Source organism: Colletes gigas, unplaced genomic scaffold (genome assembly GCF_013123115.1).
Source record: "Colletes gigas isolate AHSC1104 unplaced genomic scaffold, ASM1312311v1 Colletes_gigas_Sc00012, whole genome shotgun sequence".
NCBI lineage: Eukaryota > Metazoa > Arthropoda > Insecta > Hymenoptera > Colletidae > Colletes > Colletes gigas.
The window spans coordinates 1848790-1874922 of record NW_025106641.1 but is presented as its reverse complement, the minus strand read 5'-3'; the positions used below and the strand labels follow the sequence as shown (position 1 = coordinate 1874922).

Here is a 26133-nt window from a genome sequence, read left to right as displayed (position 1 = left end):
TTGCAAAAAGGATGCGTGGGAGGTTGAAATTTGATGGTACGAATAAGAGGGTAGGATGAAAATTTTTCAGGATCCTCGTAACGGTAGACCCTACCCGAATGTACTGACAAGTTCGCGGCAAGTAGATCGTATAAATACGCCGGGGGGTCTCGGGAAATTGCTCGTAGTCGACGCAACAGATGGAGTATTGGAAAATATCAGCCCATTTAGGAGAGTATCGAAGTTCCAGCATAAGAAAGAACTTAATCGGCGGAAACGACGGGGAACCGAGAGGATTCGTTCAACTCCGTTAGTCTGTTCACGCTGCCTTTGTTCGACAGGAAACACGATAGCTAGGGAGCTTACATAAGCTCGCTCGTTGTAGAAATACTTTTACGTAAGCGACAGGTACTCGAGAGTCACGCGTAATACTCGTCGACTCAACTTGAATTTCTCCCACGTTTTCAAGACGATTCTGCGAATCCGTCGACGGAAAGTTTCCTTCGTCGACTAACTGGAACGTCGATTTCTCATTATCGGATACAAAGTTAGGTCTACTCGCCCACCCCTCGAACATTATTATCCAGTTCCATGGCTTTTTGCTCCCCCGGTTCGCCTCCGATCATCGAGAAAAAACAATATTCAGTCGAAGAGCAACCAGCTTCCAACGATTCTCTTAATAAACCCCGACCCAACGTCCAAGCTAATTGACACCCGGTGAAATCATTAATTACCCTCGGAGCTACAGTCCCTACCAATGGATGTCTGTTCTATATCTATAAAGTCTTGTTAAGATTGGTTCGCTCACCTGTTGAACCAGTCGTCGGTGTATCGCGGATAGGGGTAAGGATCGTTGCTGCTAAAGTCGTAAGAAGTCTTGGCATTCTGAAACAGATGGAAGATTTCGATCATTTCCACGGAACGGGGAGAAAACTTGAGAGAGGAACGACTCCCTGCCGTTAGAGAGACAATCCGTAAAGCTGATCCGACGTGGCTCGTTAGGTTTCCTTCCGACGCGAACACGAACGCGCACCGTCCATATGTCAGGAAGGAGACAATAGTTGTTAAAATAGAAAGCTTCGTGAAAGCTTTTTCGATGGATAAAGGACGGCGAACAAAGCAAATCCCAAATGACCTATTTACCAGACGGCGATAAATCGCCTTTCTAATTGTCATTCGAATTCCAATTGTTTGGATTTCCGATCTCGTTCAGCTGTCGACCCTAATCGTGGCCTTTCTTCGAATATACAGAATACCGGAAGAGGATCCTTCGTGCGAAAGTAAATACAAAAATGTTCGCGCGAGCATCCGTTGTCGAGGAAATAGCGACTGAAATCGATCGAGCGTGATTTGGCTAACGCGTCTGACCGATGCTCGATATTTCTACTTGCGACTTTCAGCTCGCAGTGAACGTCGTACGCGATAATAAAGATTCCGCCTTGTTCAATTTCCTGAGGAATTCTTTTGTTCCCTTGGAAACTCTGCAACCACGATGGAATTTCTCCAGCGTAAAATATTCCACGAATTTGTATAGCGAGGAGTAAGAACGAATGTTTGATAAGAGTCGCTAATTGATTGGCGACGGAATCCACCAACGGCAGCCGGAGTTTTCTCGTCGTGAAAATTCTATTCTATTAATTTCACCGTCTGTAAATTCCTCGTATCCACGGGCAGTGTTGGCCAGTCATTAATCTTCGTTTTTCGGAAACCAACCCTCCGCATCAGCCCCTGTTTCTTCGTCTTTCTCTCTGATCTCGTTTAATGGCCGAGTCGACTAGTTTTAATCTTCATCGCGAAACCAAGTTTCGAAATTCCTAGGACGGTGTTTCGCCAAACTCGATCTACGAGGATCCTTTGAAAATTTATACACTGTAAGTTTTCGAAACAAATATTTCAGTGTCTCTTAATTCCGTTAAAAATTCTCGACAATTCCCGAGAAATTTAATCCGGTTTCTCGTTTCTCGGGGGGATAAAAATATCGTGAGCCATAATTTTCAACACTGGTTAAAAAACATTGAATAAATATCTAACCCCTGGACGTACGATTTAATTACAAAGTAATTTTTCAAACGTTTTCTATTTAGTTTTGTTTAATTCGCTGGAACTGTTCAAACGACCCACGTATTTTTAATTCGATAACGAACTAGGACACGCTTCACAGAAATTCGAATTCTCCTTTCCAAGTACGCAGTTCCCTGCTCGAATTAGCTTCTGCCTCGACGAGAGAGAAATTAATTAGTCTACCCGTGAATTTTTCCACCTACGAAGTTTCAATCCCTCTTTCATCCCTTCGCGCGGGGCGTCAAGTTTCTCACATTGTCTGCTCGTTCGCAAAGTTGATTATGCGTCTCCGCGACACGTAGGTTTCATTGTCTTTTGCACGCTATTCCGTTAAACGAATCGGGAAAGAGAATACGAAACGCGACCGTTATGACTTTATTTTCCCATTTTCACTGGCAAAATCCTGCGAGCAAATATTTAATTTGATAACGCTCCGGTCGGAAAATAGGTCGAGTATCCATCATTGTTGCGAAACAAACTGATTCGAAAATCCCCCTTTTCCGTGCTTCCGTGCAACGCAAAATTGCTCCTCTCCTTTGATCATTTCATTATAAGCTGGTTGAAAACGTTACTTGGTCTTGTTATAAATTCTTTCCATTTTCAGAAGCTTACATCCCGAAGCTCTCTTCCTAACTTCTGCTTCTACCAATAATCACTCCAACGATACATTCTGAAATCGATTAGAGTTCCATGGCGGACATCGAACCACCCGTAACCTTTCGCGCGTAAACTTTCTTCTCCGAGTCAGAATGTCACGCGAACGTTGCAGACCAAGGGAAGATACGTGATCGGAATCGAGGGGTGAGAATTCCTCTTCGGGCAGACTCGTGCTTGCCTCGCAGTACAAATTGTCGTTTTATTGGCAGTTGAAATTGTGTACTTTGCCTTCGACCTTGCAATTTATACTCTCCTAAGGATACGATACGAGGCGATACGGGTAGAAACGCAGGTTGCAGAAATATTATACCTGTAAATGAGATCAAGAGTCCTGTAGAAAATTTTATCTTGCCAGGATAAAGGTTTCCCGGTTAATCGAAAAAAATTGCGACAGTCACAAAGCACAGAGTGCATTATTCGAGTTGTTCGATGTGTCTGCGATTTTTCATCGGTCCCCTTTTCATTTTCCCAACGCGAGACAAAGGAGCTCGCAGATCTTCGATCTTCGACTTCGCGTCGATTAACATTTAATGTACCGACACGGAGTCGCCTGTTAAATTGAATACTGACAAGGAAGCTACGTGGGATGAAAATGGAAGCGTCTCGACGCTTTACCGTTACCCGTTTGGTGCAAGAAGGACATGTTTATAGCTCGATTTGAATTTCAAGACCCGTCCAATGTTATGCTAATGAATTTTATGAAAATCGTCAACCCACGTTAGTGATAATAATGGATATACTTACGTAATTGTACTTTAGATCCGGATGCATATAGTCCACGCCTGTAACAGAATAAAAAAAAAGGGGATGGTGTCGTTTCGATCAATTTTCCGGGCTTAATGGGTATTTATGGGATCGAAATCCCTCTACTTGTCAAAGTATGGAGGGGAAAAAACGCGGGACACCCTGCATAAACGTCGCTCGTGATCGAATCGGTGGTTAGTTGTCAATGTATCTCTCTGAAATTGAAATCCATTGGATTGTTGGTTATAAACGTTCACCGGAACTCGTCGATATCCGTATGTAAACGAGGCTCGATGCGCGCGGTTTAATCAATCTAGCTGAATCGCGAGGCCTGGATATAAATTTTACTTCCATTCGAACGGATAACACCCGGGAACCGGGTCATTTTCACGACCGTATCGCATCGAAGATAATTATTGATACAAACGTTTTGAGCGACGGCTGACAAGCATACGTTAATTAAAAGTTCATTATACGAGATTCCTCGAGTCTACGATGCTCCTTAATTCGTAACATGATCGAAGGAAAACTCAACACGAATTGGAAGATAACAGGAAAATGTAAAACGAGGAGGACGAGTATTAAACTAATATTGTAGAATTGTGTTACTTCTGGGGACGATTTTGCAGAATCGAGGCACGTCAAAGTACTTATTAAGGAAAGTAACGGGCGACGATAATTGATGAAATTATGTCGGAGCAATATCCGTAAGTGATTATCTCCCTGTTGGAGCGCAGCAATTAATGCACCCAGCCTCAGGAATGTGACGTCCACGTGACGCGTAATCTAAGCTAAAGCGCTTTCTGTTAATGAGTTGTCTCGAGGACCCGCCGGCAAAATTTCTACCTTATATTCGCGAACGGTCCGTTAACAATTACAATCCCCCGGCAAAATAGCAATTACCCGACGTAATTGCACGAAATCTAAACTATGATTAATTTTTATCCCATCTTTGCTTGCGTTAATTATCAATTTATCTCGAGAATTCCCAGGTTTCCCTCGGCTTGTAATCATTTTTCTAAGTACGAGCGATGGCCATTCCTTTCGCCAGGTTTTAATTTATCCGGTCGTGGACAGCATCTCGCGCTATTAATCTTCTAGTTACGCAATAAAAGCTTCTAACAAAGTATTAAAGTGCCATCGTCGACGTCAACGGATTTATTATACAACCTAATAAATTGGCCACGTTGTTTCCTTACGCTTCGAAAAATTATTCGTCGATAACGTTTGTTCAACGTCCGATATAATCGATATCCTTGCTCTGTCCCAACGAATCGCCTATCCCCTAAACGCCAACTCACCGTCGTCCATTATGGCCGTGGTCACGTTCTTTCCCGTAACACCTTGAGCCCAGGCTGCCTTCACGTTCAAGTCCAGCTTCGGTTTTCCGCCATTCTGTCCCGTGTTCTTCAAATACCATTGATACTGAAAGTACGGATCCGACGGGTCTCTGTTCCCCGGATTCGCCGGATTTTTAATTTGGTAAACTGGCACAAGATTATCCACGCTCAGCGGCTTGTAACCCCTTTTCACCCTCTTGAATCCAGCCTGCTGCACCGCGGTATGCACCTGAAACATTCCACCCAATCCTCTCGCTGCTTTGACACTTACTTTACTAAAACAATCGATCCTCAAGTTGAAACGTTAAAGAAAATAAAGAATTAAGATTCATGAATTTTAGAATTTTCGTGCTGAAAATTTCGTGAAACGTGGTTTAATATAAATGATAAGTCTCTCCGAGAGTCTGTGGATATACGTAAGAGAATCACTTTGTAAGGCAAGGGATATATCACGTTTCCCGGGAAGAGCTAACAAACGAACAAGATCGGATGGAATTATCATGAATTTTTTATGAGAATCGAGGGAACGAACCGAGAGAGACGCCTCGTATGATGAATATGTACGAAGGGATAGTGAAAAATGAACGTCCTTTCCACGGGGATCGATGACAATTCTGTGTCCGCGCGCGACACCGTCAAAGGATCGTAATTTTATGCGAGCAATTTGTTCCGCGTTCGATTATGTTCTCGTCACTCGTTGAAAATTGGGTATTCATTTACATTTATATCGAGCGGTTCCGTATCGCGTACACTATCGAGTCGAGTTTCAAACACGATTCGTTTCGCTCGCTATTGCCTTGAAATTCTTTTGGAAATCAACCGGGTTATTTTTCTCGGAATACAATAACGGATTCGTGGCTCGCGAGGCGCGAACAAACTACGACGTTATAGACCCTTATTCTCTCGAGATTAGTTTCTTTGAATGGTAAATACGGACGCGACACGACGGAATATAAATTGTCGGGCGCAACGAAGTATATGAAACCGAACACGACCAAGGAATACGGTAACGGAAATTGAAAGGATCCGTCGTTTCGTGTCACCTTCTCGGATATATGGAGATTTTATGAAATGGAAAATTATACGACAGAGACTGCAGCGTCACGAGCGAAGGGAGATATATTACGTAAAGAAATATTAGTAAAGAAAATATATATTAGTAAAGAAAAAAAAAAACGTCGAGAGCTTCTGGAACTTTAAAATTGCGTCGCTTACCAAAGGGTCGACCTTCAACCTTCTCGTATGCGGCACGGACCTTTTGCTCCGCGCGTGTGGCAAAGCTCTGTGCACGAAATGATATTCGGTCTGGCTGCCCAGCACCTAAATGAAAGAAATAAAACAATCTGTAGTCGACTTGAAACATTCTGCGATGTGGGAAAATCGATGGGTCGAGACCGAGGACGTGTCAGGAAAATTGGCTGAAAGACATTGCTGCTAAACGCATTATCTCCCCCCGATCCTCTTAAGAAAACAGGGAAAGTGTTCCGAGTGCCCGGAAGCCCGTAATTTTTCCATTTATTTCAACGAACACACCGATAACGCCTCGTCGATCATCGACCGAATGTGCACGCCAATGGACGAAAGAACTTCCCTCTCGATGGGAGTCTTAAACTACCCTTAACTTCGGCGAGCACGTAGGTAAATAGGAACGATCGAATTATACAGAAGTAAGTTAACGATCGGGACGATGAGACATCGCTTCGTCAATCCACTCGAACCAATTATAGATAGATAAAGTTATCTCTCGATTATGGCTCAGACTGTTATCCGATTAATAACCTCGATAGGGAATCGATCCAACGGCAGATTAAATGCGCGCGTGTTATTTACCCCTGTTATGTGTCAATTCGTTCGGACTAAAGAAACGATGGAGAAAAATACCGGTGGAAATAAATTCAATATTCTCGTTCAGAGATCTACGGTAATCGTAGTCGCGATTTATCCATAGGCCAGAAACGAATTGGAACGAATGGAGATCGAGAACAGTTTGTTTTCACCTTATCGAAAGGAAAGTGGATCTTAATGGTCCCGGACGATCGACAAATTTCATCGTCGTTCGTGGAAATTGGAGAACGAGGCACGCCCATCGCGAAACGTTCCGCGAGAAGAAAGAAACACTTTCGCAAATTGGATTCAAATGCAGCCCCCGCTGCTTTTCAGCCGGTTCGTCGCGACGAGCAAAGAGAAACGCGAGACCCAGATCCGCGTTCTCGATTAAAAATTATTTTCACCCCCGTTGCCCGCGAGGTCTGATTGTTTTTCCGATAGTTCTCTCCGGTCTCCAAGTCGCGTTTTCTTAAAAACTAAATTGCTTCTTTTCTTCGAGATGTCCTAACGGCTATCGTATAATACAAGGATTAGTGTTCGAAGCAACTAATGTTTCTTGCGGCGGAAGAATTAAACGGGACGTAAAATCGTTTGATTTGGTCAACAGGGTTAACGTGACCAGCCTATAGTTTCCGATCGATAGAGTTCGACAGCCTGGTGAAACTGAGACGGCGACGGACCATCCGCGACATAGACAAACCGGAGGCCGACAATACCTTATCGGCCTATTCTCGGTTGTCGATTAAACATTCACGCGTACATCGCGTCGCGGTTACCCATGACATCGTTGTAGACTGGGAACCTGTTAAATGGCAACTGTACGATCGATCCGCTGCTAGAATCGGTGAAACGTGTTCGATAATCACGCGGTCCCTTGAAAACTTCCCATCGGAACGATAACGTTCGCGACACGAAAACGCTCTTATGTAGATTAAACGCTCTCAAATCGTACCTCGACCAAATACCTATTGGAGCAATTCTTGCTACGATATGTAAATGTAATATACGAACCTGCCCGGTTATCTGAACTGGCTAGTACCCCGTTGAGTTCCTATAAATGGAATTCCATCGTATGGAATATTGATTTAGAATTTCGTTTGCCTAAGGCTGTGCATTAGGACGCCTACGAAATTCTCCAATTCGAAGCTATTAAACTTAGCGATCAAAATTAATCGCGTAATGCTCAAAAGGACCGGCCCTTTGACTCCTATTCGCTGTGTCTCTCAAAGCACCAGTCCACCCACGCGAACCGGTCATCCTATAATCCAGTTTAACTCGGAGCTACACGTGTCACGTAATCCAATTAGCAAGTACGTAACACCTAGCACAGCATTGCTACTTGTGTTGCGCGTATAAATACAGGAGCACAGGTTTATTGTCCTATCTGTATCGACGACCGTTGTATGCAGATGCAATTCGATATACGATACGCGCACCCTGTATTCTTGAAAATTCAGAATACAATCGATCACAGGGAGAAAAGAATCTTATCGGGCAAACTTGGATGATGTAATATGCAATTGTACTTTGGTTTCGAGTCTCACGTCCCTACTTTTAAGCGTTAAGAGTGCAATTATCGACGCAAATCATCCTCTAATAGTTCCGTCTGGTCTGGTAATCGATGTTTTTACCACTGTGCGGTGTTCAAATTACGCAACTTCGAGTGGAATGGTCCGAAATACTCGAGGCGTCTGTAACGGAACGGTGATCGTTGCGCAACGAAGCGCAGCTATCGGCCACTGTGCAAGTTCTAGCTCTCTCCCCCGTGCAATTCTGTCCCTCCTGGCACTTGCATACGAAAGGGTGAACAGAGAGAAATCTGCATAGTCGATGCATAACCACGGAACCGTAATAAACGCGTCCTGTGTCGCTATGCGATGCTGCTGCACGCAGCTGATGCTACGTTTCTGCCACGAACACGTTCGCGTGCTCGACGATCCAACGATAAAGCGCACTTGGAATTTCTTCGTCCAGATTTACGGAACCCGTCCATTAACAATTTATATTATATCCCGGCTAAAAGACTCGCGGTTCGACTAAAATTGATATTCCTAATTAACTCGAAGTTATTCGCGCGAACAAAGTTACCGAGTTTCCCATGGACGTTCCGAAAATCGAATGTAATTCACACGTAGCCTTCGTCGCTGTACGCGTAAGTTTATTTCCGGCATTTCCCGCGAATACGTTCGAGCGCGCGGGAAGTAATTTAATTAGCGAAACGGCACAATGATAAACGGTTATTGTTCCGGGACATCGAGCGAAAAGCAGTTAATATCGTGCCGTGACGAAGTAGATTTCTGTCGCGGAACGAAGGTGCGACTTTTCACGATTATCCAACGGGAAAGTACGTGCATGCAAACGACGACGAAGATCAAAATAAAACGACATACGATTGTTGTTCGTTGCAATATACGGGCATCGAACGACTAACGTTTATAGACTGCTGGAACGTTTCTATAATACTACCCTCGCATGCACGCACACTGGCAAGAAATTAACACCTATACTGTCCCCTTCGCTGGGAGGGTGGATTAACAATTTTCATTCAGCGACGACTACGCGGAGTAAGATCGTAAAGTGGAATGAAAAAAGGAAAGTATGGTGTTCTTTACCCACGTTGGAAGGAAGTTTTCCAACATCAAACTGAAAGGTTGCTAGCGTTACCGCGACATTCCGATCGATCGACCTATTTAACGTGATTATTTTACGCGGCTTCTCTCGACTGATCTTTTTCTTATTTGTTGGTAAACCACCCTCCCCCTCCCCTCTCCCCTTTCCGCTCACAATGGGGAGCCCACCTTGTTCCTCGGCGTTTCTTTCGCAGTATTCGCGAAACGTTACGCGATGATCTATCAATTAACGAGATGAAAGTCTCCCCCTTGGTCGCGACAATTTCATTCCTTCCTTTCTGCGATAAAAATCCATCGTTGCCGACGATGACGGCCCTAATCGGTCGTCGGTGGCGACGATCGATCATACTGATAATCCAACGCGTACGTCACGAGCCGATTAATTAACCGGCGATACCGAGAAACAACGTCACCGATCATTACAAATATACCATTCGGGGTGATATCGATTCGATCAAAGTAAATTACATCTTGCGTACGACTATTTTAAACAAACCGCCATTATTACGAGCATCGAATCGAATTAAATTATTGTTTGTACAGCTTGCACCCGTTTAACCAAGTTTCATACGTTTCTGTTGAACGGTATTCGCGTGACCTTTTTTGCACAATGTTCTTTCACACGGTACGCTTTCACCGTATAAAAATAGGGTCACACGTACACGGGGCGCGATTTCGTTACGTAAAATTTAAATAGAAGTTTTGCAAAATTGTCGCGACAGAGGAAGCGCAGCGTATTTGGAATATCAATTTGTTTAAGACGAATGAAACATTATCTACTCGCGTACCTAAAATCCATACATAATATTAACAAGGGAGGTTTCGGACGATCCACGTGTCGCTTTAATTTTTTCTTTATTCCATCGAGCTTTCCCAATCCCTTCGTCCTTCCGCCTAATTGACTTTAACCCCACGGGTTCGAGGTTGACGCAAAATTTCCGTTCGACTGAGCTTGAAAATGGCCAGAAATCGCTTCCACGAGATTCCCGTATAGGCAACAGGCTATTGTTTTAGAATCATCTTAGTTAATACACGCAGAATGGAATCAGAAAGTCTGGAAACGCGTTCTTCTGCCAATTTTCGTAGGGAATTCTTCCTGATCCTTCCCTACAGGGAAGTAAAAATAGAACGTACGCAACGAGAAACATGTTTTCCTACGCAACACCCTCTACTCAATTTTCTTCAATTTAAGTGCAACGCGAATAGCTTTCAGCTGACCTTCCACGTTTTCAATAAAACGAGGCACGAAGCTTCTTTCGACATGATTAAACGAGCCTAGATCTAGTCGTTATTCGAATAAATATCCCAACTGTTATCAGCTGGCGTTCCCGTTTGCGCATTCGTATCGAAATTTTAACAAAAAAGTTTCTCTAACGAATAACTAGAACTTCCCAATGTCGGAGTATAGCCGAAAACCTTCGTTCAGTGAATTTAATAAAAGGAAACAACCTGACGCCGCAATTACCAACGCCTGACGCAATTTATCCGTCGAGATAGTCCCCCTTTCAACTCTATGGACAAACATTTCCCAAGAAGGAACGACGATCTTTGTACCCTTCGCATTTTCGTCCCGCTTTTGTGTCACTTTAATGGAATACCGTGAAACGTTTCAATTGTCGCGAAACGCCAGAAGCGTGTTTAACATGATCCTCATCGCCGTGAGAATAACTTGGTCGTTTCTCGAACGTTCTCGTTTCCAACTGTTTGAAAAAATCTGTTCTGTTTCTTGCGAACATTGCATGTACAAATTTAAGTTGAAAATTTGTTTTCCATATATGAGTGGACGTGACAGTCAAAGCGTTACTTTAAGGAGACCTTTTTACCCAATTGTAAATTTCTTTATATCGTTTTACTCGTAAAGGAACCCTGTGTACAGGATATCGACGGAAAAACAACGACAGGAAAGCTGGGCGCGTCGAACGATGCCTACACAGATAATCTGTCGCGTAGGCGTCGGACGATACCGTGTCTCCTCCACTGTCGTGCCGTTTGACCACAAACCGATGTTTCCACTTCGCGTAGACAAACTGGGCATCGAGACCAGTTACCCAACGATTTACGAGTTCGTTGGGTAAGATAATATCAAATCGATCTCCCTGTTGTGCTTTATGGATCGAGACTGACCACTACTAGTTTACGATGGCTTTTTTATATCAGAACAAAGAAATAATAAATGAATGTTACTTATACTTTAACGCCATTTCTAATGGCAAATAACTGTGGAAATAATTGTTAAAATAAAATAAAATTTTAGAAAACGTCTTACGTTGAATTTGCTAAATGATCGCAAAATTTCAGTTGGATCGATGGATCCTCGAGAACACGTCGTTCAAGTTTTATCTCGAGACATAAGGCTGTCTATGGAGTAAGTTTATCTAATCTTTGATACATATATTACGTAGTTTTGATGCCGGACCAACCGTTTCGTGCATGTTTCCGCGATAATGCGGGTATTCGTGACAACCACGACGAAATGCTACTCGTAGATCTCGCCTGTATATCGGCCGTTCATGCGGTGAACCGATAACGAGGTTCGCGTTGATATAAATCAAAGGTGAAGTGGAGCAAGGATGAATGTGGTCGACACAGATTTTTCCCGCTAGCAAACAAACAATGTGTCCCATTCAACAAACGGAATATCCGTTAATTCGTTGATCGACGTACATAATATTCAAGATTTTTTATTCCAACGCAAACTATCTACAACGTAAGGTTGATCTAAACCCAGACCAAGCCCAATCTTTGACAATATCTTTAAGAAATGAATTTTACAAACACCTGGAAACGCTACAGAACGAAGATTTACTTTTAGAGAATATGAACATATTTAACCTTAGATCACCGAATGTAAACATAGGACTAGGATTCTATAGCTACAGTTGGTTCTGAGCAACCGGTACTACGCCGATACAGTACCAAAATTGCTGCGATACGAAATCAAGACAATTACCACCTTTTAACGATAGAAACATTATAATCTACGTTTCTACGTTTAGTTTATCGTAAACTAGAATGGGATAACAGACTCGATAAGAAAGAAAACGCCGGTATAGGGTGTTTTTGGAAAGTTCTTTTAACAATCTTTTAGTGTTTACACTGGCCAGCTTTCGGGCGTTTTAGGTGAGCGTCCATCGGTCACCGGCGACACCGATGTACCCGAATACTTGTAAACTTCTGATTAACGTTGATACATTGGCTGTTTTACACGATTGCTGAGAATAATTGAGCGAAGAAAAGGACACGCGTCGCGACACGGCGAACATCGAGTATTTATTAGCGTGTGAAGGATGAAAACGCTTACCGGTCCAAGATTGACGAATCCGTTCCTCGCTGCTACTTGATCGGCGATGTATCTTTCCGCGGGCTGTCGCATTTTCACGAGAAACATATTTGTGAACACTTCGGCGCTGCTGCCGGCGCAGAGGAACGCGATCACCGCGAGGAGCATTGTCACAGTTCGGCAACGTACGCTGGCGTGCCGAACATTCGCGAGGATGCGCGGAGGAAGTGCTCCTCTATCAACGGACACGCGCAATGAACGCGACGGCGGCGAGGTGCGCGACCGTCAGACGCGTGAGAACCCGATCGAAATGTTGCGTGTGCAAATCTTTGCGTGCACTGCGTGCAAATTCGTGCGTACCTGAAAGAAAATATGTTACCGATCGCGAGTTCGCTCGGTGCGCGAAACGACGACGCCGCTATGCGCTTTGATCTGACGTCACGTGCCGGCGTATTGATTGAACGACGCGCTTCGTGCGATAGCGCTCGCCCGCTAAACATGCGCGGTAAACTGTCCAACCTACAGTATTCGCGCGATCTACCATAACCCTTTTTATCTATCGGTTAATTTTTCGACGGTTCGTTTTCACCGATACCTCGACGTTTACCTCGCTCGTTCCCGACCACTATCTTTCAACGTTCTTGCTTCGAACGTACGCGCTCGCACGCGCTTTCCCTCGCGCGCGGTTTTTTGGCGGGCAAGTAGCAACAACTGGAATTAGTCAGACACTGTTGCATATTCTTTCGTGATTCGTCTGGACGATTCGTGGCCCTTCGAACGAAACAGACTATCCGCGTAGAGCCCAAAAAAAGATTGCTTCGAACGTTACTGATTTATTACCGCGAGTACGGTAACCGCTCGAAAGAAGACTTCACTCGCAGTAGCATACGTCTGACTAAATCGGACGACGTAACACTACTGCGCAATACGTGCGGATTGTGCTTCGAGGAAAGTTTACCATTCGGTCGCAACGAAATCAAACTCTTTTTGAAACTTATAGTAATAAAGAAACGCTAAATGGACGAATAGATTTTATCGTTTTCTTTTCTTTTCTACAATTACAACAAAACATAGGCTTGTTAGAACGGAAAGAAACTCGAGTTGAAACCAGATTGCGACGAGGTAGATAAGCAAGGAGAATTATCACTCACGTGGTTCGTCACAACTAAAAAACGTTAACAATTACTAGATCGTACAAGCGAGGGGTTTTCGTAAATGACTGTTTCAGTGAGTTCTTGGTTCTGGGTCTATACTTCGCGTTGCAAAACACGTAACCTCGGTAGGGGCGTGTTAGAAGCAGTGGCATGGAAAACTGTACACTCATTGGTTTACGTTTCACTAAATGCTAACCAATAGTCGCGGTCTATAATACTCCGTAGTGGGAGTCATTGCAAAACAGCACTTAATTTTTGACCGGCGACGCGTCCAAATATGAAAAAAACGGTAGACAGCCAGATTGGACGGTGCAATAAACTAACGGACTTCCCGATAAGAGCGATGGAAATTTTAATTGAAATAAAATAAAAACTATTTTCATCCCCTAATGAAAATCCTCTTGTATCCCTAAGTAATTCGAACGTTCAGGTGATAATATTCGATCGTGGAACGGCACAATATAGTTTAAAAAACGATTATTTATTTTAACTTGTATACTCGTTCTATGTTAAGGCACAGAATCGATACATATTTTGAAATACATTTTACTAACAAGTATATATACAATTTAGAAATTAATATAACGTATTGTTATATCTACTTTAACGAGGTCATTGGAGTTTATCGACTGTACATTCTGCAAAGTAATAATAACTGCTTGCCAGACAACAAAATAGAAAATTACAAACATAATTAAATTATTTTAACATAATACATAGTTGAAATTATAGTATTATGTGTAATAAGCACTCGTATGACTGTAAATATAACATGGCATCATTGAAAGTAGTCTCATCAATTTATTTTATCAAAGACTATCACCTTTTCACGGACTTCAACGTCGGAATCTCTATTCGAGTACTAGCTACTTTTGTATTTTGTTGTAATTTCCGTTTTGACTCTAGTTTCATCTTTGCTTCCAATCGTTTTTTTTCTATTTCTTCGGGAGTACACTGTATAGGTTGGGACTCTTTCGCAACCACTTCCGTACTACATAAATTACTAGTTGATTTGTGTTTTACAAAACAATTACCGGGCGCTTTTTGTGGGACGTTATTAATCTTCTCATGCAGATTCTGACCTTTTACGATAGGAGTAGTACTTAGTGCGAAACTACCTGAATTTGATGGAAATCGTTTTTGAGGCGATACACCAGGTTTACTCTTTTTATTTCTCGAATTAAAGGTTTTGGTTTGATAAAAGTGATCTGATAAACTTTTTGTTTTAAAGAATTTTCTACTTTCTAAAGTAGTTTTGTCAGCAAAAGATTTTACAATTGCCTCTTTATAATCTGTAGCATCGATCTCTTTCAGATCATTGGTAATAATACATTTAGGATTTTCGTGTTCGACAGATACATTGTTATGAGAAGGACATACTGCTTTTGGAGCAAAATTTTTACAATCTTGTTTATTATCTATTATATTAGAAATAGATTTTTTAGGAACCTTTCTAGAATTACTCAAGCAATCTGCATTTGAAACATTGAAATCATATTCTGACAATTTAGACATTAATTTATCATCTTCCATACAAGTTGCTAAACAATCGTCAAAAGAATCGTCTGGAATCTTTGATACATCTTCCTTTTGCAACTTTGAAAACACGCATTTTCCATTTTTTGCATTTATCACATTATTTTTTAAATATGACTTTTGGAAACTCGAATCTATCAAACTTGAAACTGAAATATTAGATGTAAAATTCACTTTACTCAAATTGTTTGAATATGTTTTTAAACAACCGCTTGAATTAACCAATGAAGAACTCTTAGAGATAGAAGAATTACTAGATGTTGTCAAACACGATGCCTCATTTTCAGATACGGAAAACAAATCTTTCTCTTTGTTCACTATAAGTAATTCCACTGCATCATTTCCATTACCCTTACACAAATTCAACTTTTCCTCAATTTCCTGAGTACATTTTATCATGGAATCATCGATCGAGTCATCAAATAAGTCTTCATAGTTTGAATCCTTCTTATTATTACTACTACTAATAATGGTATCTACTTTTAACTTGTCATTATTAACACAGACTTGTGGGTTCGCATTGTCACTATCGTCACTGCACAAATCTATCCATACGGTTTCATGTTCTTCTTCGCTCGTGTCGTTTTTTACAATATTATGATTTTCAGTTTCACAACTCTGTTGCATACTTTTCATTCTCTCGCTTAGTGCTTTCAATTCAGCTGTCAGTTTCCCAATATTTTCTATGTTTTCCATTTTCACCTGTTTTCTTTTAAGCGGCTTTTGCAATAAAGGAGAATTAGAATTTCGTTTCTTTTGCAATTGTTTGGTTCGTTTAGGAGTTTCCACCTGATTGGTTTGCAGTTTAGCCTTATCGCTGGAATTTTTGCCAGCAGAAATTTGCCAATCCCACGCAATTTCATTACCCCCCTCTTGAGTACAAGGAAGCGAAATTGGACTATAATGATAATCAAGTTCAGGAGAATCTTCTAAATCGATTAATTGAACCTTTTTTCGAATAGGAGTGCTATACCCGGAAACACGTGAATCGGAAAAATATTGTGGCGACTCGCTTCCTCTGTCGAGTTTCATAATTTTTTTGACCGGTGCTAAAACAGAAAATTTATGCTTACAGATGCAATTGATCCGATTCTAACGATTCACTATATACTAAAATCACAATTACCTTCTTCGTTGTTGTCTATATTCTTATTTCTGTGTTGTACACTGCATTTCGTCGTTAACTGTTTATTTTTATTCATAATTCTCACGAAAGTCAAGTATAAAACTGATCAACAAGTTAACAATGCTTAGAGGTTAAACATAAACAAAATTTTCACATATTTCGACTAGCGTTAGTCCTTTAAATGTCTCGTAACAACAAAAATAACCTGATACTTCGTATTTTTCCTTTAATCGTTTCACATACAATATTTAAATTGATTCTACATGTTTCGCACATAAAGAAATCGAATCAAAGTAATAAATATATATGTGTACGTTGTATTAACTTCACAATTTATCAAAACATCTGCAGAACCTATTCCAGTATGACCAGATTTGGTATAATTAAGTGCAATGACGGCGACACTAGTAACGACGAACTTCCTTAGCGTCTAACGAAATGGTGGAGAAAGCAAACATATACTATAGGTCTACCCTATACCTAGTCTGTGACAATACTCTGCCATCTTTTTACCATTTCAGTGTCGAGTCCAGCGTTATCGACCCAGAATGGAATCAGACCGCAGCGCTACTAACTACAAGAATCAAAACTAAATATGGCGGAAATTACGATTTGAATTTAGTAAACTAATGATAGTCTAAGCGAAGCGGATCGCAGCCAATTTGCTAATATTATTTAGTTTTTAATTAATAATTAAACGCTAAATAATATTACCCAGGTCTCACCACGAGGAGGTTGCTGCGAATGGAGACCCGCCCTAACCGAATCCCAACCACCCTCCATTTCTAACGAATCTATAACGAATAACAACGAAACAGCAACTAACGATGACGACAAGTAACGTAACAGCAGAGTTCTAAGGAGATTTTGCCGAATAAAGGCTCAGCGACAAGTAACAAAGACGATCGAATATGAATTAAATATTCTAACCAAAACGAGATTCACACACAACTAAACACACTGCAAAGTGTTCCAACTCATTCCTATGCAATCAACTCACAACATAAATGAAAATCTATCTTCTTTCTTCTCCTTATCCCATGATGATTTCCTGAAACATAAATTGAGCAATATGAAAATATATATATAAATATAAACTGAGCAAATACATGGATACATATTCTTCATTCTTCTTTCTTCTATTTATCCCACGATGATTTCCTGAAACATAAATTGAGCAATATGAAAATATATACATAAACATAAACTGAGCAAATACATGGATACATATTCTTCATTCTTCTTTCTTCTATTTATCCCACGATGATTTCCTGAAACACAAATTAGACAATATGAAACAAAGTTCGTTTTTGGGTTACCAGGAGTATAGAATTCCAATTCTATTGTACCCGTTATCAAATTATGGGTACATATACGTAGAAATTATACGCGATTCGTCAATATCGCAACACTAATACAAAACGCCTGAAATATAATCGCGATTCGTTCGTATTAATTGCAACGCGATTAATATTGCGCAACTCTAATGCAAACCTTGATTAACTTTTATTCGCGACTCTGCTCTGAAATAAATCGCGAAAAATTCTCGTAGTGCGCAACTCTAAATGGAACTGGAAAACTAATTATTTGAAAAATTCTCTAGATAAACAACGCGAGTATCATTCATGCTTCGCAACGCTAATAGCAAACCGTGAACAGTTCTTGTTCGCGACACTAACTTGTAAATCGAACGCGTAAAATGATCGCGACTCTAAATCTAATCACCGTGAAGTTAAAATAATAGCAACGCGATTTGCCACACACTGGACGTTGTGGTACATACAGGTGCAAGTATGTACCATCTAGAAAACTAAAAATACTACAACTACAGGCAAGTACAGTGACAAAAGTAGCATGACTTTCCATCCTCATCCGAAGATGAAGATAAAGAGTCATTTGTTGCAGCCCATTCTTGCGACAGTTTGTCAGGGCCTCTTCAACTCAACGGGTCTCTTCTTTCTTCGGCGGTCCTGCCGATGCCTGAAACTTATTGTACCGGGCTCGAGCACTCCGTGCAATACGAGTACCTCCAACAATCGGAATTATTGTCGGCACACGTGTGGAGTAACTCGAGCGGGACGAGCGTTTCGAGGGGGCCTAATCGCGACCGCGAACGCGTGAGAGCGACTTTAAGAGTCGTAGCGATTTCAAGAATCAAAAGTAACAGCAAAACAAACGGTAGAAACCGTTCGAATCGGCTAACTTTTCACTCTCAAAATCGTAACTACAGATACAGGACTGCCACGCGAAAATGTGCCTACCCGAGTAACTAAATGTGGACAGTCCTGCTCTGACTCTACCTACTTACATCTAACACGCATACCAGAAAGTTACCTGCCTACCTAACGCTGTATTTAAAAAATTGCAAAACTCATTCTCTCAAACACACACTCCACGGTTCTCACGCATAATGTCCGGGCGCGACCTAAACTAGGGAGGACTCCCCGGGGTTCCTCCGACACCCGGACATTGCATACAACAATCACACTCTAAAGTTACGTACCATTTCCTGAAATCGACTGAAAGATGACTAGTGACCTTTGCGTATATTACGTTATTTTTAGCAAATAAAATCATTGATAAAATATACTATTGTATAAATAATAATGTCGTAATCGACTCTCTTCAGTACGTTGTTCGATATAAAAAAGCTAATTCTCATTTACATTTCATTGAATATGTAAAAAATATATACAAAATGAAATAAAATTATCTTTGTAAATTATAGTGAATATTTGAAACGACGCAATTCCACATCCTAACCACAAACACACACATGTGAAAATTGCGTCGCGCACGATACACTAGCAAATGTCAGTCGCATAGATATATGATTAGTAATTATAAACAAAGTCATCGTGCCTATTGCCTTCACTCATTCAAGTAGCACCTGGGCACTTGAGTGAGATTAGGCAATAAACACGGGAAAAGAGCCTGAAAATCCTGGCTATGAAAAATGGTTAGAATATAAATAACAATCTAAAACGGACTAAATTTTCTTTACTTTTTCTCATTTCAAATTGATATTTAAAAAATTTATTTCTATACGAAAAGTATACTATTCATAATTGAATTGCATGCATAAGAAAAAAGACTCTAAGTAAGACTTTATAATAAAATTAATTACTTTAAAAATGTAATTGATCAAAATATTTAACCCTCGGGCGATTCCGTCGTCAAAGCATATTTTTGAAATGTGAAAATAGTACATAATATATGTTGCTTTGACTCTAGAATGTATCCGTCACGAAATATATTCTTGCATATTAATCGAATCATATTTGTTAATAAGTAAGGAATGACTTTGGTATCTTCGATACAGAAAATCGTCAAATTAATTATAAAGTGAATATAATTATCAAACGATATTAGAGACGATATAGTATATTCAATATTCAGTCTAAAATAAATGTAATTATAAGATAAAAGTGATATGATATTTATTATATTAAAAATCGCGGTATGCAAGAAGATCCTAAATTAAAGGTCCTGAAATAAAACAATATACATGTGTTATTATTCACGGGTATAAAAATACCCGCGGTCACTGAACTTGCCAAAGAAACTACGTATACAACCAATCACCCATGTCGATTCGGACCTTTCGTCCTACGACATAATTGGGGACCGGAGGAACAAAACACATGCGACTCACCGATCGTTGATTACGATGGAGAATACCTTGGCCACATGTCCAGGATGTTGCTGTTGTCCAGGGTAAATCATCGACCAAGTCGTCTGCCTGATCCTGTAGTAGTAGCCCTCTAGTGGATTTGGAGATGAGGCTAAGAAACTGTAAAGGAGAAGAAAACAATTATAATCTCTTATTAAAATTATGGAGAGTTTTAATTTCATATAAAAATTTCAACAATACTTACATTTTTCTCTCGTGGAGAATCGCTCAAAACTCCTCTTCAGTGATGCACTGATTCTAATTCCGATAACGATTAAATTGAATTCTCAAAATAAAAATTCTAAAATATGTGAAAGACTAATGATAATTAATTTACGCGACCGAAAATCAATGACGGCGAACAAATGATTCTACAGTCGCGATTTGTAAAAGAAAATAAGCCCCGATGCTCTGAAAGAAATTTATGCGCAATAAACACTGACTCTACTTTCGCGAGTCCCTAAAATCCGAACGATAATCTACAAGAAGCAGCTGTGCCTCGAAAGAAACGCTAAACTCTATACGACACAAGCACTGAGTTTACCGGCCGCATTGCGCTCGGCCATCAAAATTCCTGGAAGAAAAAAGAAAAGGAATAAAAAATAACAGATAAGCACGTCTGTTTTTTTTTCACCTAACTTAGTTTATCGACGGAAATACTGTTCTCGTTTTATAACTACAAAGTTAATTCTTTACCACACAAATTAACTTTACAAGTTAAATATTTTCAACAACGAATCGAAATAGAAAAAAGTTCGATTAAATCTTTTCTTTTTCTACGTTACGTATGATGTAAGAGTAGATTTGTCCAATGTTCCGCGCCAAATTCGTTCCTTCGATTCGATGTTGGCAATAATGGCGTCCTCCCTTAAAGTTGAATATTCCGCGAAGCAGGTCCAGACACGTTCTACCGGACGAATGACGGCTCCATAATGGCGTCCTTCCTTGAAGTTGAATATTCCGCGCGGCAAATTCCTTCGATTCGAATTAACAAACATGGCGTCCTTCTTTGAAATTGACTTGAATTCGAGACAGCAACAGAAATAAAATACGAATTACCATTCAATGCATTCGATAAATATACTTATATCACAATTGCACAACCATTAAACTCGAAATATGTTCTAAGAAATTGTAATTTATCGAAATATAATGACAATTGAAGCTGGTTAGATATCGATGAATAGGCGCGAAACGGATTCAACTATTTTCACGATTTTTGTAGTCAAAATGTGCTAATATTAAATAAATACACCGATAGAGAGTAATGGAGAGTAATAGTAGAGATTAGGAACGTTTAGATATCATTACGTTAATAATACGTACTTTATTATATGTCGACACCGGCCGGAGCAGGTCCAGACACGTTCTTACCGGACGAATGACGACTCCGTAATGGCGTCCTTCCTTGAAGTTGAATATGCGCGGCAAATTCCTTCGATTCGAATTGGCAATCATGGCGCCCTTCCTTGAAGTTGACTTGGAATTAGAGGCTGCAATAGAAATGAAATGCGAATTACGATTCAATACATTAAATAAATGTACTTGTACCACAATTAAACAAGCATTAAACTCGAAATATGTTCTAAAATATTATAATTTATCGAGATATAATGATAATTGAGGTTGGCTAGATGTCGACGAAAAAGCGCGAAACCGAATCAACTATTTTCCCGATTTCGATTAAATTTCTAGTCAAAATGAACTAATATTAAATAAAGGCACCGATACAGAGTAATGGAGAGTTAGTAGAGATTAGAAACGTTTAGATATCGTTACGTTAATAATACGTACCTTATTATACGCCTGATTGCTGAACAGGTCTGAACACGTCTAGTTTCGTCGAACGAATGGCGACAATGGCGACAATGGCGACTCCGTCGTCACGTCGGTAATTCAGGGAGGGGTGGGGATAGGGTCTTCCTTCGACTTTCAAAGACATGGTTAAACCCTGAATAACGAATAATTTAACAAAGTAATACTAATAACAACAAACGAGTAATAGACACGATACACGATATAATAAATACAGTTGTTGTCAACAAATGCCTATGGTTGACGATTCTTTGGATTAGTATCAACGTAAATTTAATTATTTTCGTGTATTAACTACGAAAGAAAATTAACAGAATTTAAAGAAACTATCAAACGTTTTAAGAATAACTAACAAATATGAAGCTCGACGTGTACAACGACATAGTAACAACAATTCGAAAATTCCAAGGTCTGTCAAAGGATTGTAGAGATTTATTAAAAGAAAAATATACCAAGTAAGATTATTTCCATTTAAAAACATATGTAAATTAATTATCCACCATAAATGAATGCATTACACATCTATTTTTTATTTAGCATTCCAGTAAATGTATTGTACAGCATATTATCTTTAGAAATACAGCATAAAATGAAAGTCAATCATAGCAAGTTGTTTGGCAACAATAAGAACTATTATGATACGTAAGCATACTTTGCATCATATTTAATTATTGTTCCAAACTTATGTAAATATTGTTGTACTGTGTAAATGGTAGTTACATAGAAGCTGTACGAAAGGGAGAACCTGTTGGAATTTTATTAAAAATGGCAAAAGATATTGGTGCCCAGCCTGCATTATTAGCTAGAAATGTTCTTGAAAAACATTGTGGACGAGATGATTCTAATGGTAATTTTATATCATTTGAAACAGTTTGCTGTTATAAATATTCCTAAATTATAAAGGATAATGTTTTTAGTTTCTCGAAACGAAGTTAGTAAGTTATTTAAAGACACTACTCTCATTCAGGACAAGGACCTTGCATATGAAGTTTATTTGGTAATAATTTCATGATTATAGGATGAATTATTTTAATATAATTAAATATATATATATACAGTATCTTATCCACCTGAATACCTTAAAATAACATTTTCGTGTATCATTTGAAATAATGAAGATATTTAGGTGGACAAGTTGCATAGAACACATTATATATACGTATATTTTTTTTTATAGTGTATATTATATGATAATTTATATGGACCTATAACAGATGCTATCGGAATGTACGTATCTGAATATAACTAAACAATACAGTAACTAGCTATATATGTTTCTGTAAACAAAACTTTCAGTTCTGTAGGTCAAGAGTATGAGTTGAAATTACAAAATTGTTTGACAGAACGAAATCTTGCATTTCGTAATGAGGAACACTTACGATCGCGGGGATACGACAAAACTCCAGACTTCAAACTAGAAGTACCAATCGCAGTAAATGGTTTTGTAATTAATTGGATAGAATCTAAAGCACGATTTGGCAATATGGAGATACATCAAAAGTATATCAAAGAACAATTTCTAAGCTATTGGAACAGATTTGGTCCAGGACTCGTGATCTACTGGTTTGGATTCTTAGACAATTTGACAGAACCCAGTGAAAAAAGATTTATAATTATGGACCATTTCCCTGAGAATATTACTTTCATGGATCCTACTTGTATTAAACCCACAACTTTATGATCATAACGACAGCGATTACTCGTGTTTATTGTAAATAGAGTAATTTCGTAATGACATTATACAATACTCGTAGAATAAGGATTATTGTTGACAAATGTAGAGCAGTATTTTTGCCCTTTTATATAAGCCTCTGATATTCTGAAATTATTTTTCAAACGAGTGGGCGTCCTGTCTTTCTCCCTTCCTGTCAACTAAGCTGTGAGTAAGAATATTTAAAAAAAAAATGAGATCACAGTGACATTAGGAAAGCACATGGTCCATCGCGCAAGCGAAGTTAATGCATTTATTTATATATCGAGCTGTATCTGGCCATAGGCGCCGCTGCTGTCGCGATTTTAAAGCCAGTATGCAGTATCTTGTGCAGCGTGCAGCTTACAAGTTCTTCCGAGTATCGTATAATACAAAACGCAAAAAAACCGAAACGTCAAAATCTCTGTTAATGAATAAATTAATAAATTAGAGATCGGAAAACATCGCGCGCGATTCGCGTCGCAATACAAATCTTAAACATGCACCTGGTAAAACGGTTCTGAAACAATAAAATATTAATTATATCAGATCCGCAAGAATGCGGTGCGATAACACCTGCCGTTATTAAGACTCATTGCATAATCAAGAATCACACAGAATATTGCCACGTGAATCATTTTCTTTGTTGTGGCGTTCGATCAACAAAATTGAGGTAAAGTTTCGATACTTTGTAAATCAATCTTTCAAATTGTTATATACTTTTGAAAATTCGTTGTAAACGATACGCCAGTACTAAAAAAAGTGAATGTCTGCAAGCAACTTTGATCGACATAATTTTACTCCGAGTTTAATGCGTTTTGTTTATTGAATTGTTTTTTGTATTTTTAAGACCGATTTTGGTAGAAATATTATTAAAAGGTATCAAGGATAACGTTGACGTATATATCTTTAAAATATAATAACAGTGATAATATATCAACCGCAACAGTTTCGTGTTAAGTTTCGAATCGTAGTGATTTTTAATGGCCGTGAATTTGAACACTCTGATATTGTGACATATAACCCTGACCTGTGCCAACCTTGTTCTACATTTTCCTAGTTCAAGGTCTCGCTGTATAGTAATTTGAATCAATCAAATTACGAGAACAAAAATTGTAAAATCCCGTAAACGCGCTTAGGAGTTAGTTTTCTATAGATTTTCTCTGCTTTAAAAAGTCTCAAAGAAACTGTTATCGGTTTTAAACATATCGGGAGGAAAGGATCACGATTATACGCTTCGGTTGGCCTTTTGATCCGACCTTTCGTCGGTGGTCCTACAAATGCTAAATATACTAGTTTTCCATACAATATTCGCATGTCGTGAATTACAAAATTACTTACAATATTATATTGTTCGTGTTATACTTAGGGATAGAATGGCCAATAAAACAACGACCAATTTGAAATCGCAGGAACAGCCCATGAAAACCGCGGTACAATTACAACTTGCCAGAATTAAAATAGAGGTACGATTTCCGTTTCCTTTAATTCGGAATTCCGTTTATACCAATTGATAAGAATTTTTCAAAGGGTACTTGTGCTGCTAGTACTATGCAAATATTTAAAAAAAGCAATTGTTTATGATTTCGTTAGGAGAAATAATAAATTTACTTGTGAGTAGATAAATGCAATCTTTACTTTATAGGAGGAAGAAGAATTATGGATATCGGGAGAAGAATTGTATACCGAGGGAAGCAGCGACGAAGAAGAATATAAACAATTAAAATCACGACGCAAAATCAATAATAATAAATCGTCACGTGCCTCTCCGGTTAACCCGAATGTCGAAAGACGATCTTGTTCGCCGTTTTCTACCGAAACTAAAACAAGTTTGGACCATTCCGCCAATGGCCCCATGGACAGTATTACAAAGAAACAAACGGTACCCAACACTTCGTCAACATTTGATAAGACCACCTCCACGTTTGAAAAATTATTAGATTCATCGGTGGAATCCCAACAAATACAGCATTTTTCTACAACAGAATCGCCTGCTACCTGTATTATGAAAGATACAAACACCTCCGATTTTTTCATCGAAGAGAACCAGGTAGACAACACGGAAATCTCGTGGAAAGCAAAAAAAGGTACATTCGTTTTACCTAATTCGAGCAATAACGCCAAAGAAGAATCAAACAAATGCTGACACGCGTTAAGATAATTCTGTTGTCGTTATTGCAATGTTAAAAAGAGTACTAACATTCAAAATCGTGGGGATTATGTATTTTATGTACTTATGTAAATTATTAATCTAAAGTAATTATCTAAATGTTCTTTGAATAATCTCGCTTCCGATGCACATTTCCGCATTTCCGCAGGGTATGAAATATATTTCGTGTATACTTGTTCATTTTTTTTTTTTATGTACGGAGTATCCCGCGTTTTCCCGCTCATACTGTACGGTAGACTAAAGTGTACAAAAAAAATAGATGACGATGAGACAATGATTTCTACGAAGGAACTAAAATCATATGAGCAAATATCCGAATTGGGCACAGATTCGCTAGATAGTTTCGATTTAATGCAGTTCGGTGATGAATTGTTTGACAGACAAAATCATGATGAAATTAATATTTCAAGTGAAGATGCAAAAGAGGAATGGATGAGAAAACAAATTTTAC

The 26133-nt window shown here is 39.3% G+C and overlaps 4 protein-coding genes across 6 annotated transcripts in view; 1 reads left to right on the top strand and 3 right to left on the bottom strand.

Moving 5' to 3' along the window:
* LOC122399076 (neuroendocrine convertase 2) overlaps positions 1–13422 on the bottom strand; it is a 28960-nt gene extending 15538 nt beyond the window's left edge. Inside the window, exons 1-5 of the mRNA XM_043399466.1 lie at positions 12540–13422; positions 5997–6101; positions 4743–5010; positions 3442–3479; positions 788–864 (exon numbers count right to left, since the gene is read on the bottom strand). Of these exons, the coding sequence (XP_043255401.1) occupies positions 788–864; positions 3442–3479; positions 4743–5010; positions 5997–6101; positions 12540–12686 (635 nt within the window). The 5' untranslated portion in view covers positions 12687–13422. The remainder of the gene's footprint in view (positions 1–787; positions 865–3441; positions 3480–4742; positions 5011–5996; positions 6102–12539) is intronic.
* The window catches only part of LOC122399088 (JNK1/MAPK8-associated membrane protein), a 760891-nt gene extending 743969 nt beyond the window's left edge, over positions 1–16922 (bottom strand). For both annotated transcript variants that reach the window (XM_043399484.1, XM_043399482.1), the window contains exon 1: positions 16815–16922. The gene's annotated coding sequence lies outside the window, so the exon portion shown is untranslated. The remainder of the gene's footprint in view (positions 1–16814) is intronic.
* On the bottom strand, positions 14369–16839 carry LOC122398913. Its single transcript, XM_043399178.1, has 3 exons — positions 16815–16839; positions 16335–16436; positions 14369–16257 (listed from the first exon to the last, which is right to left on the bottom strand). The coding sequence occupies exons 1-3, from the start codon at positions 16837–16839 to the stop codon at positions 14492–14494; spliced, it is 1893 nt and encodes a 630-aa protein (XP_043255113.1). The 3' UTR covers positions 14369–14491.
* Positions 16923–21944: 5022 nt separating the features above from the next.
* Positions 21945–25686, top strand: LOC122399098. 2 transcript variants are annotated; one of them, XM_043399497.1, is made up of 8 exons: positions 21945–22277; positions 22360–22464; positions 22539–22669; positions 22740–22819; positions 23000–23049; positions 23119–23322; positions 24882–24978; positions 25158–25686. In XM_043399497.1, exons 1-8 carry the CDS (start codon positions 22180–22182, stop codon positions 25656–25658), a joined length of 1266 nt encoding a protein of 421 aa, XP_043255432.1. In that variant the 5' UTR covers positions 21945–22179; the 3' UTR covers positions 25659–25686. The 2 variants fall into 2 exon arrangements, with proteins under 2 accessions (XP_043255432.1, XP_043255433.1); XM_043399498.1 differs by having other exon boundaries at positions 22260–22277; positions 22547–22669.
* Positions 25687–26133: the final 447 nt, after the last annotated feature.

Excerpts from the sequence above, each read along its gene's own strand:
- LOC122399098 (XM_043399497.1), top strand. The coding sequence starts at position 22,180 with ATGAAGCTCGACGTGTACAACGACATAGTAACAACAATTCGAAAATTC. Across the intron at positions 23,323-24,881 it reads AATATGGAGATACATCAAAA|GGATAGAATGGCCAATAAAA; the intron begins GTATATCAAAGA and ends TGTTATACTTAG. Across the intron at positions 24,979-25,157 it reads TTGCCAGAATTAAAATAGAG|GAGGAAGAAGAATTATGGAT; the intron begins GTACGATTTCCG and ends TTTACTTTATAG.
- LOC122398913 (XM_043399178.1), bottom strand. The coding sequence starts at position 16,839 with ATGGCAGAGTATTGTCACAGACTAG. Across the intron at positions 16,437-16,814 it reads AGAGTATTGTCACAGACTAG|TTTTATACTTGACTTTCGTG; the intron begins GTATAGGGTAGA and ends CTTGTTGATCAG. Across the intron at positions 16,258-16,334 it reads TATAGACAACAACGAAGAAG|CACCGGTCAAAAAAATTATG; the intron begins GTAATTGTGATT and ends TTTCTGTTTTAG.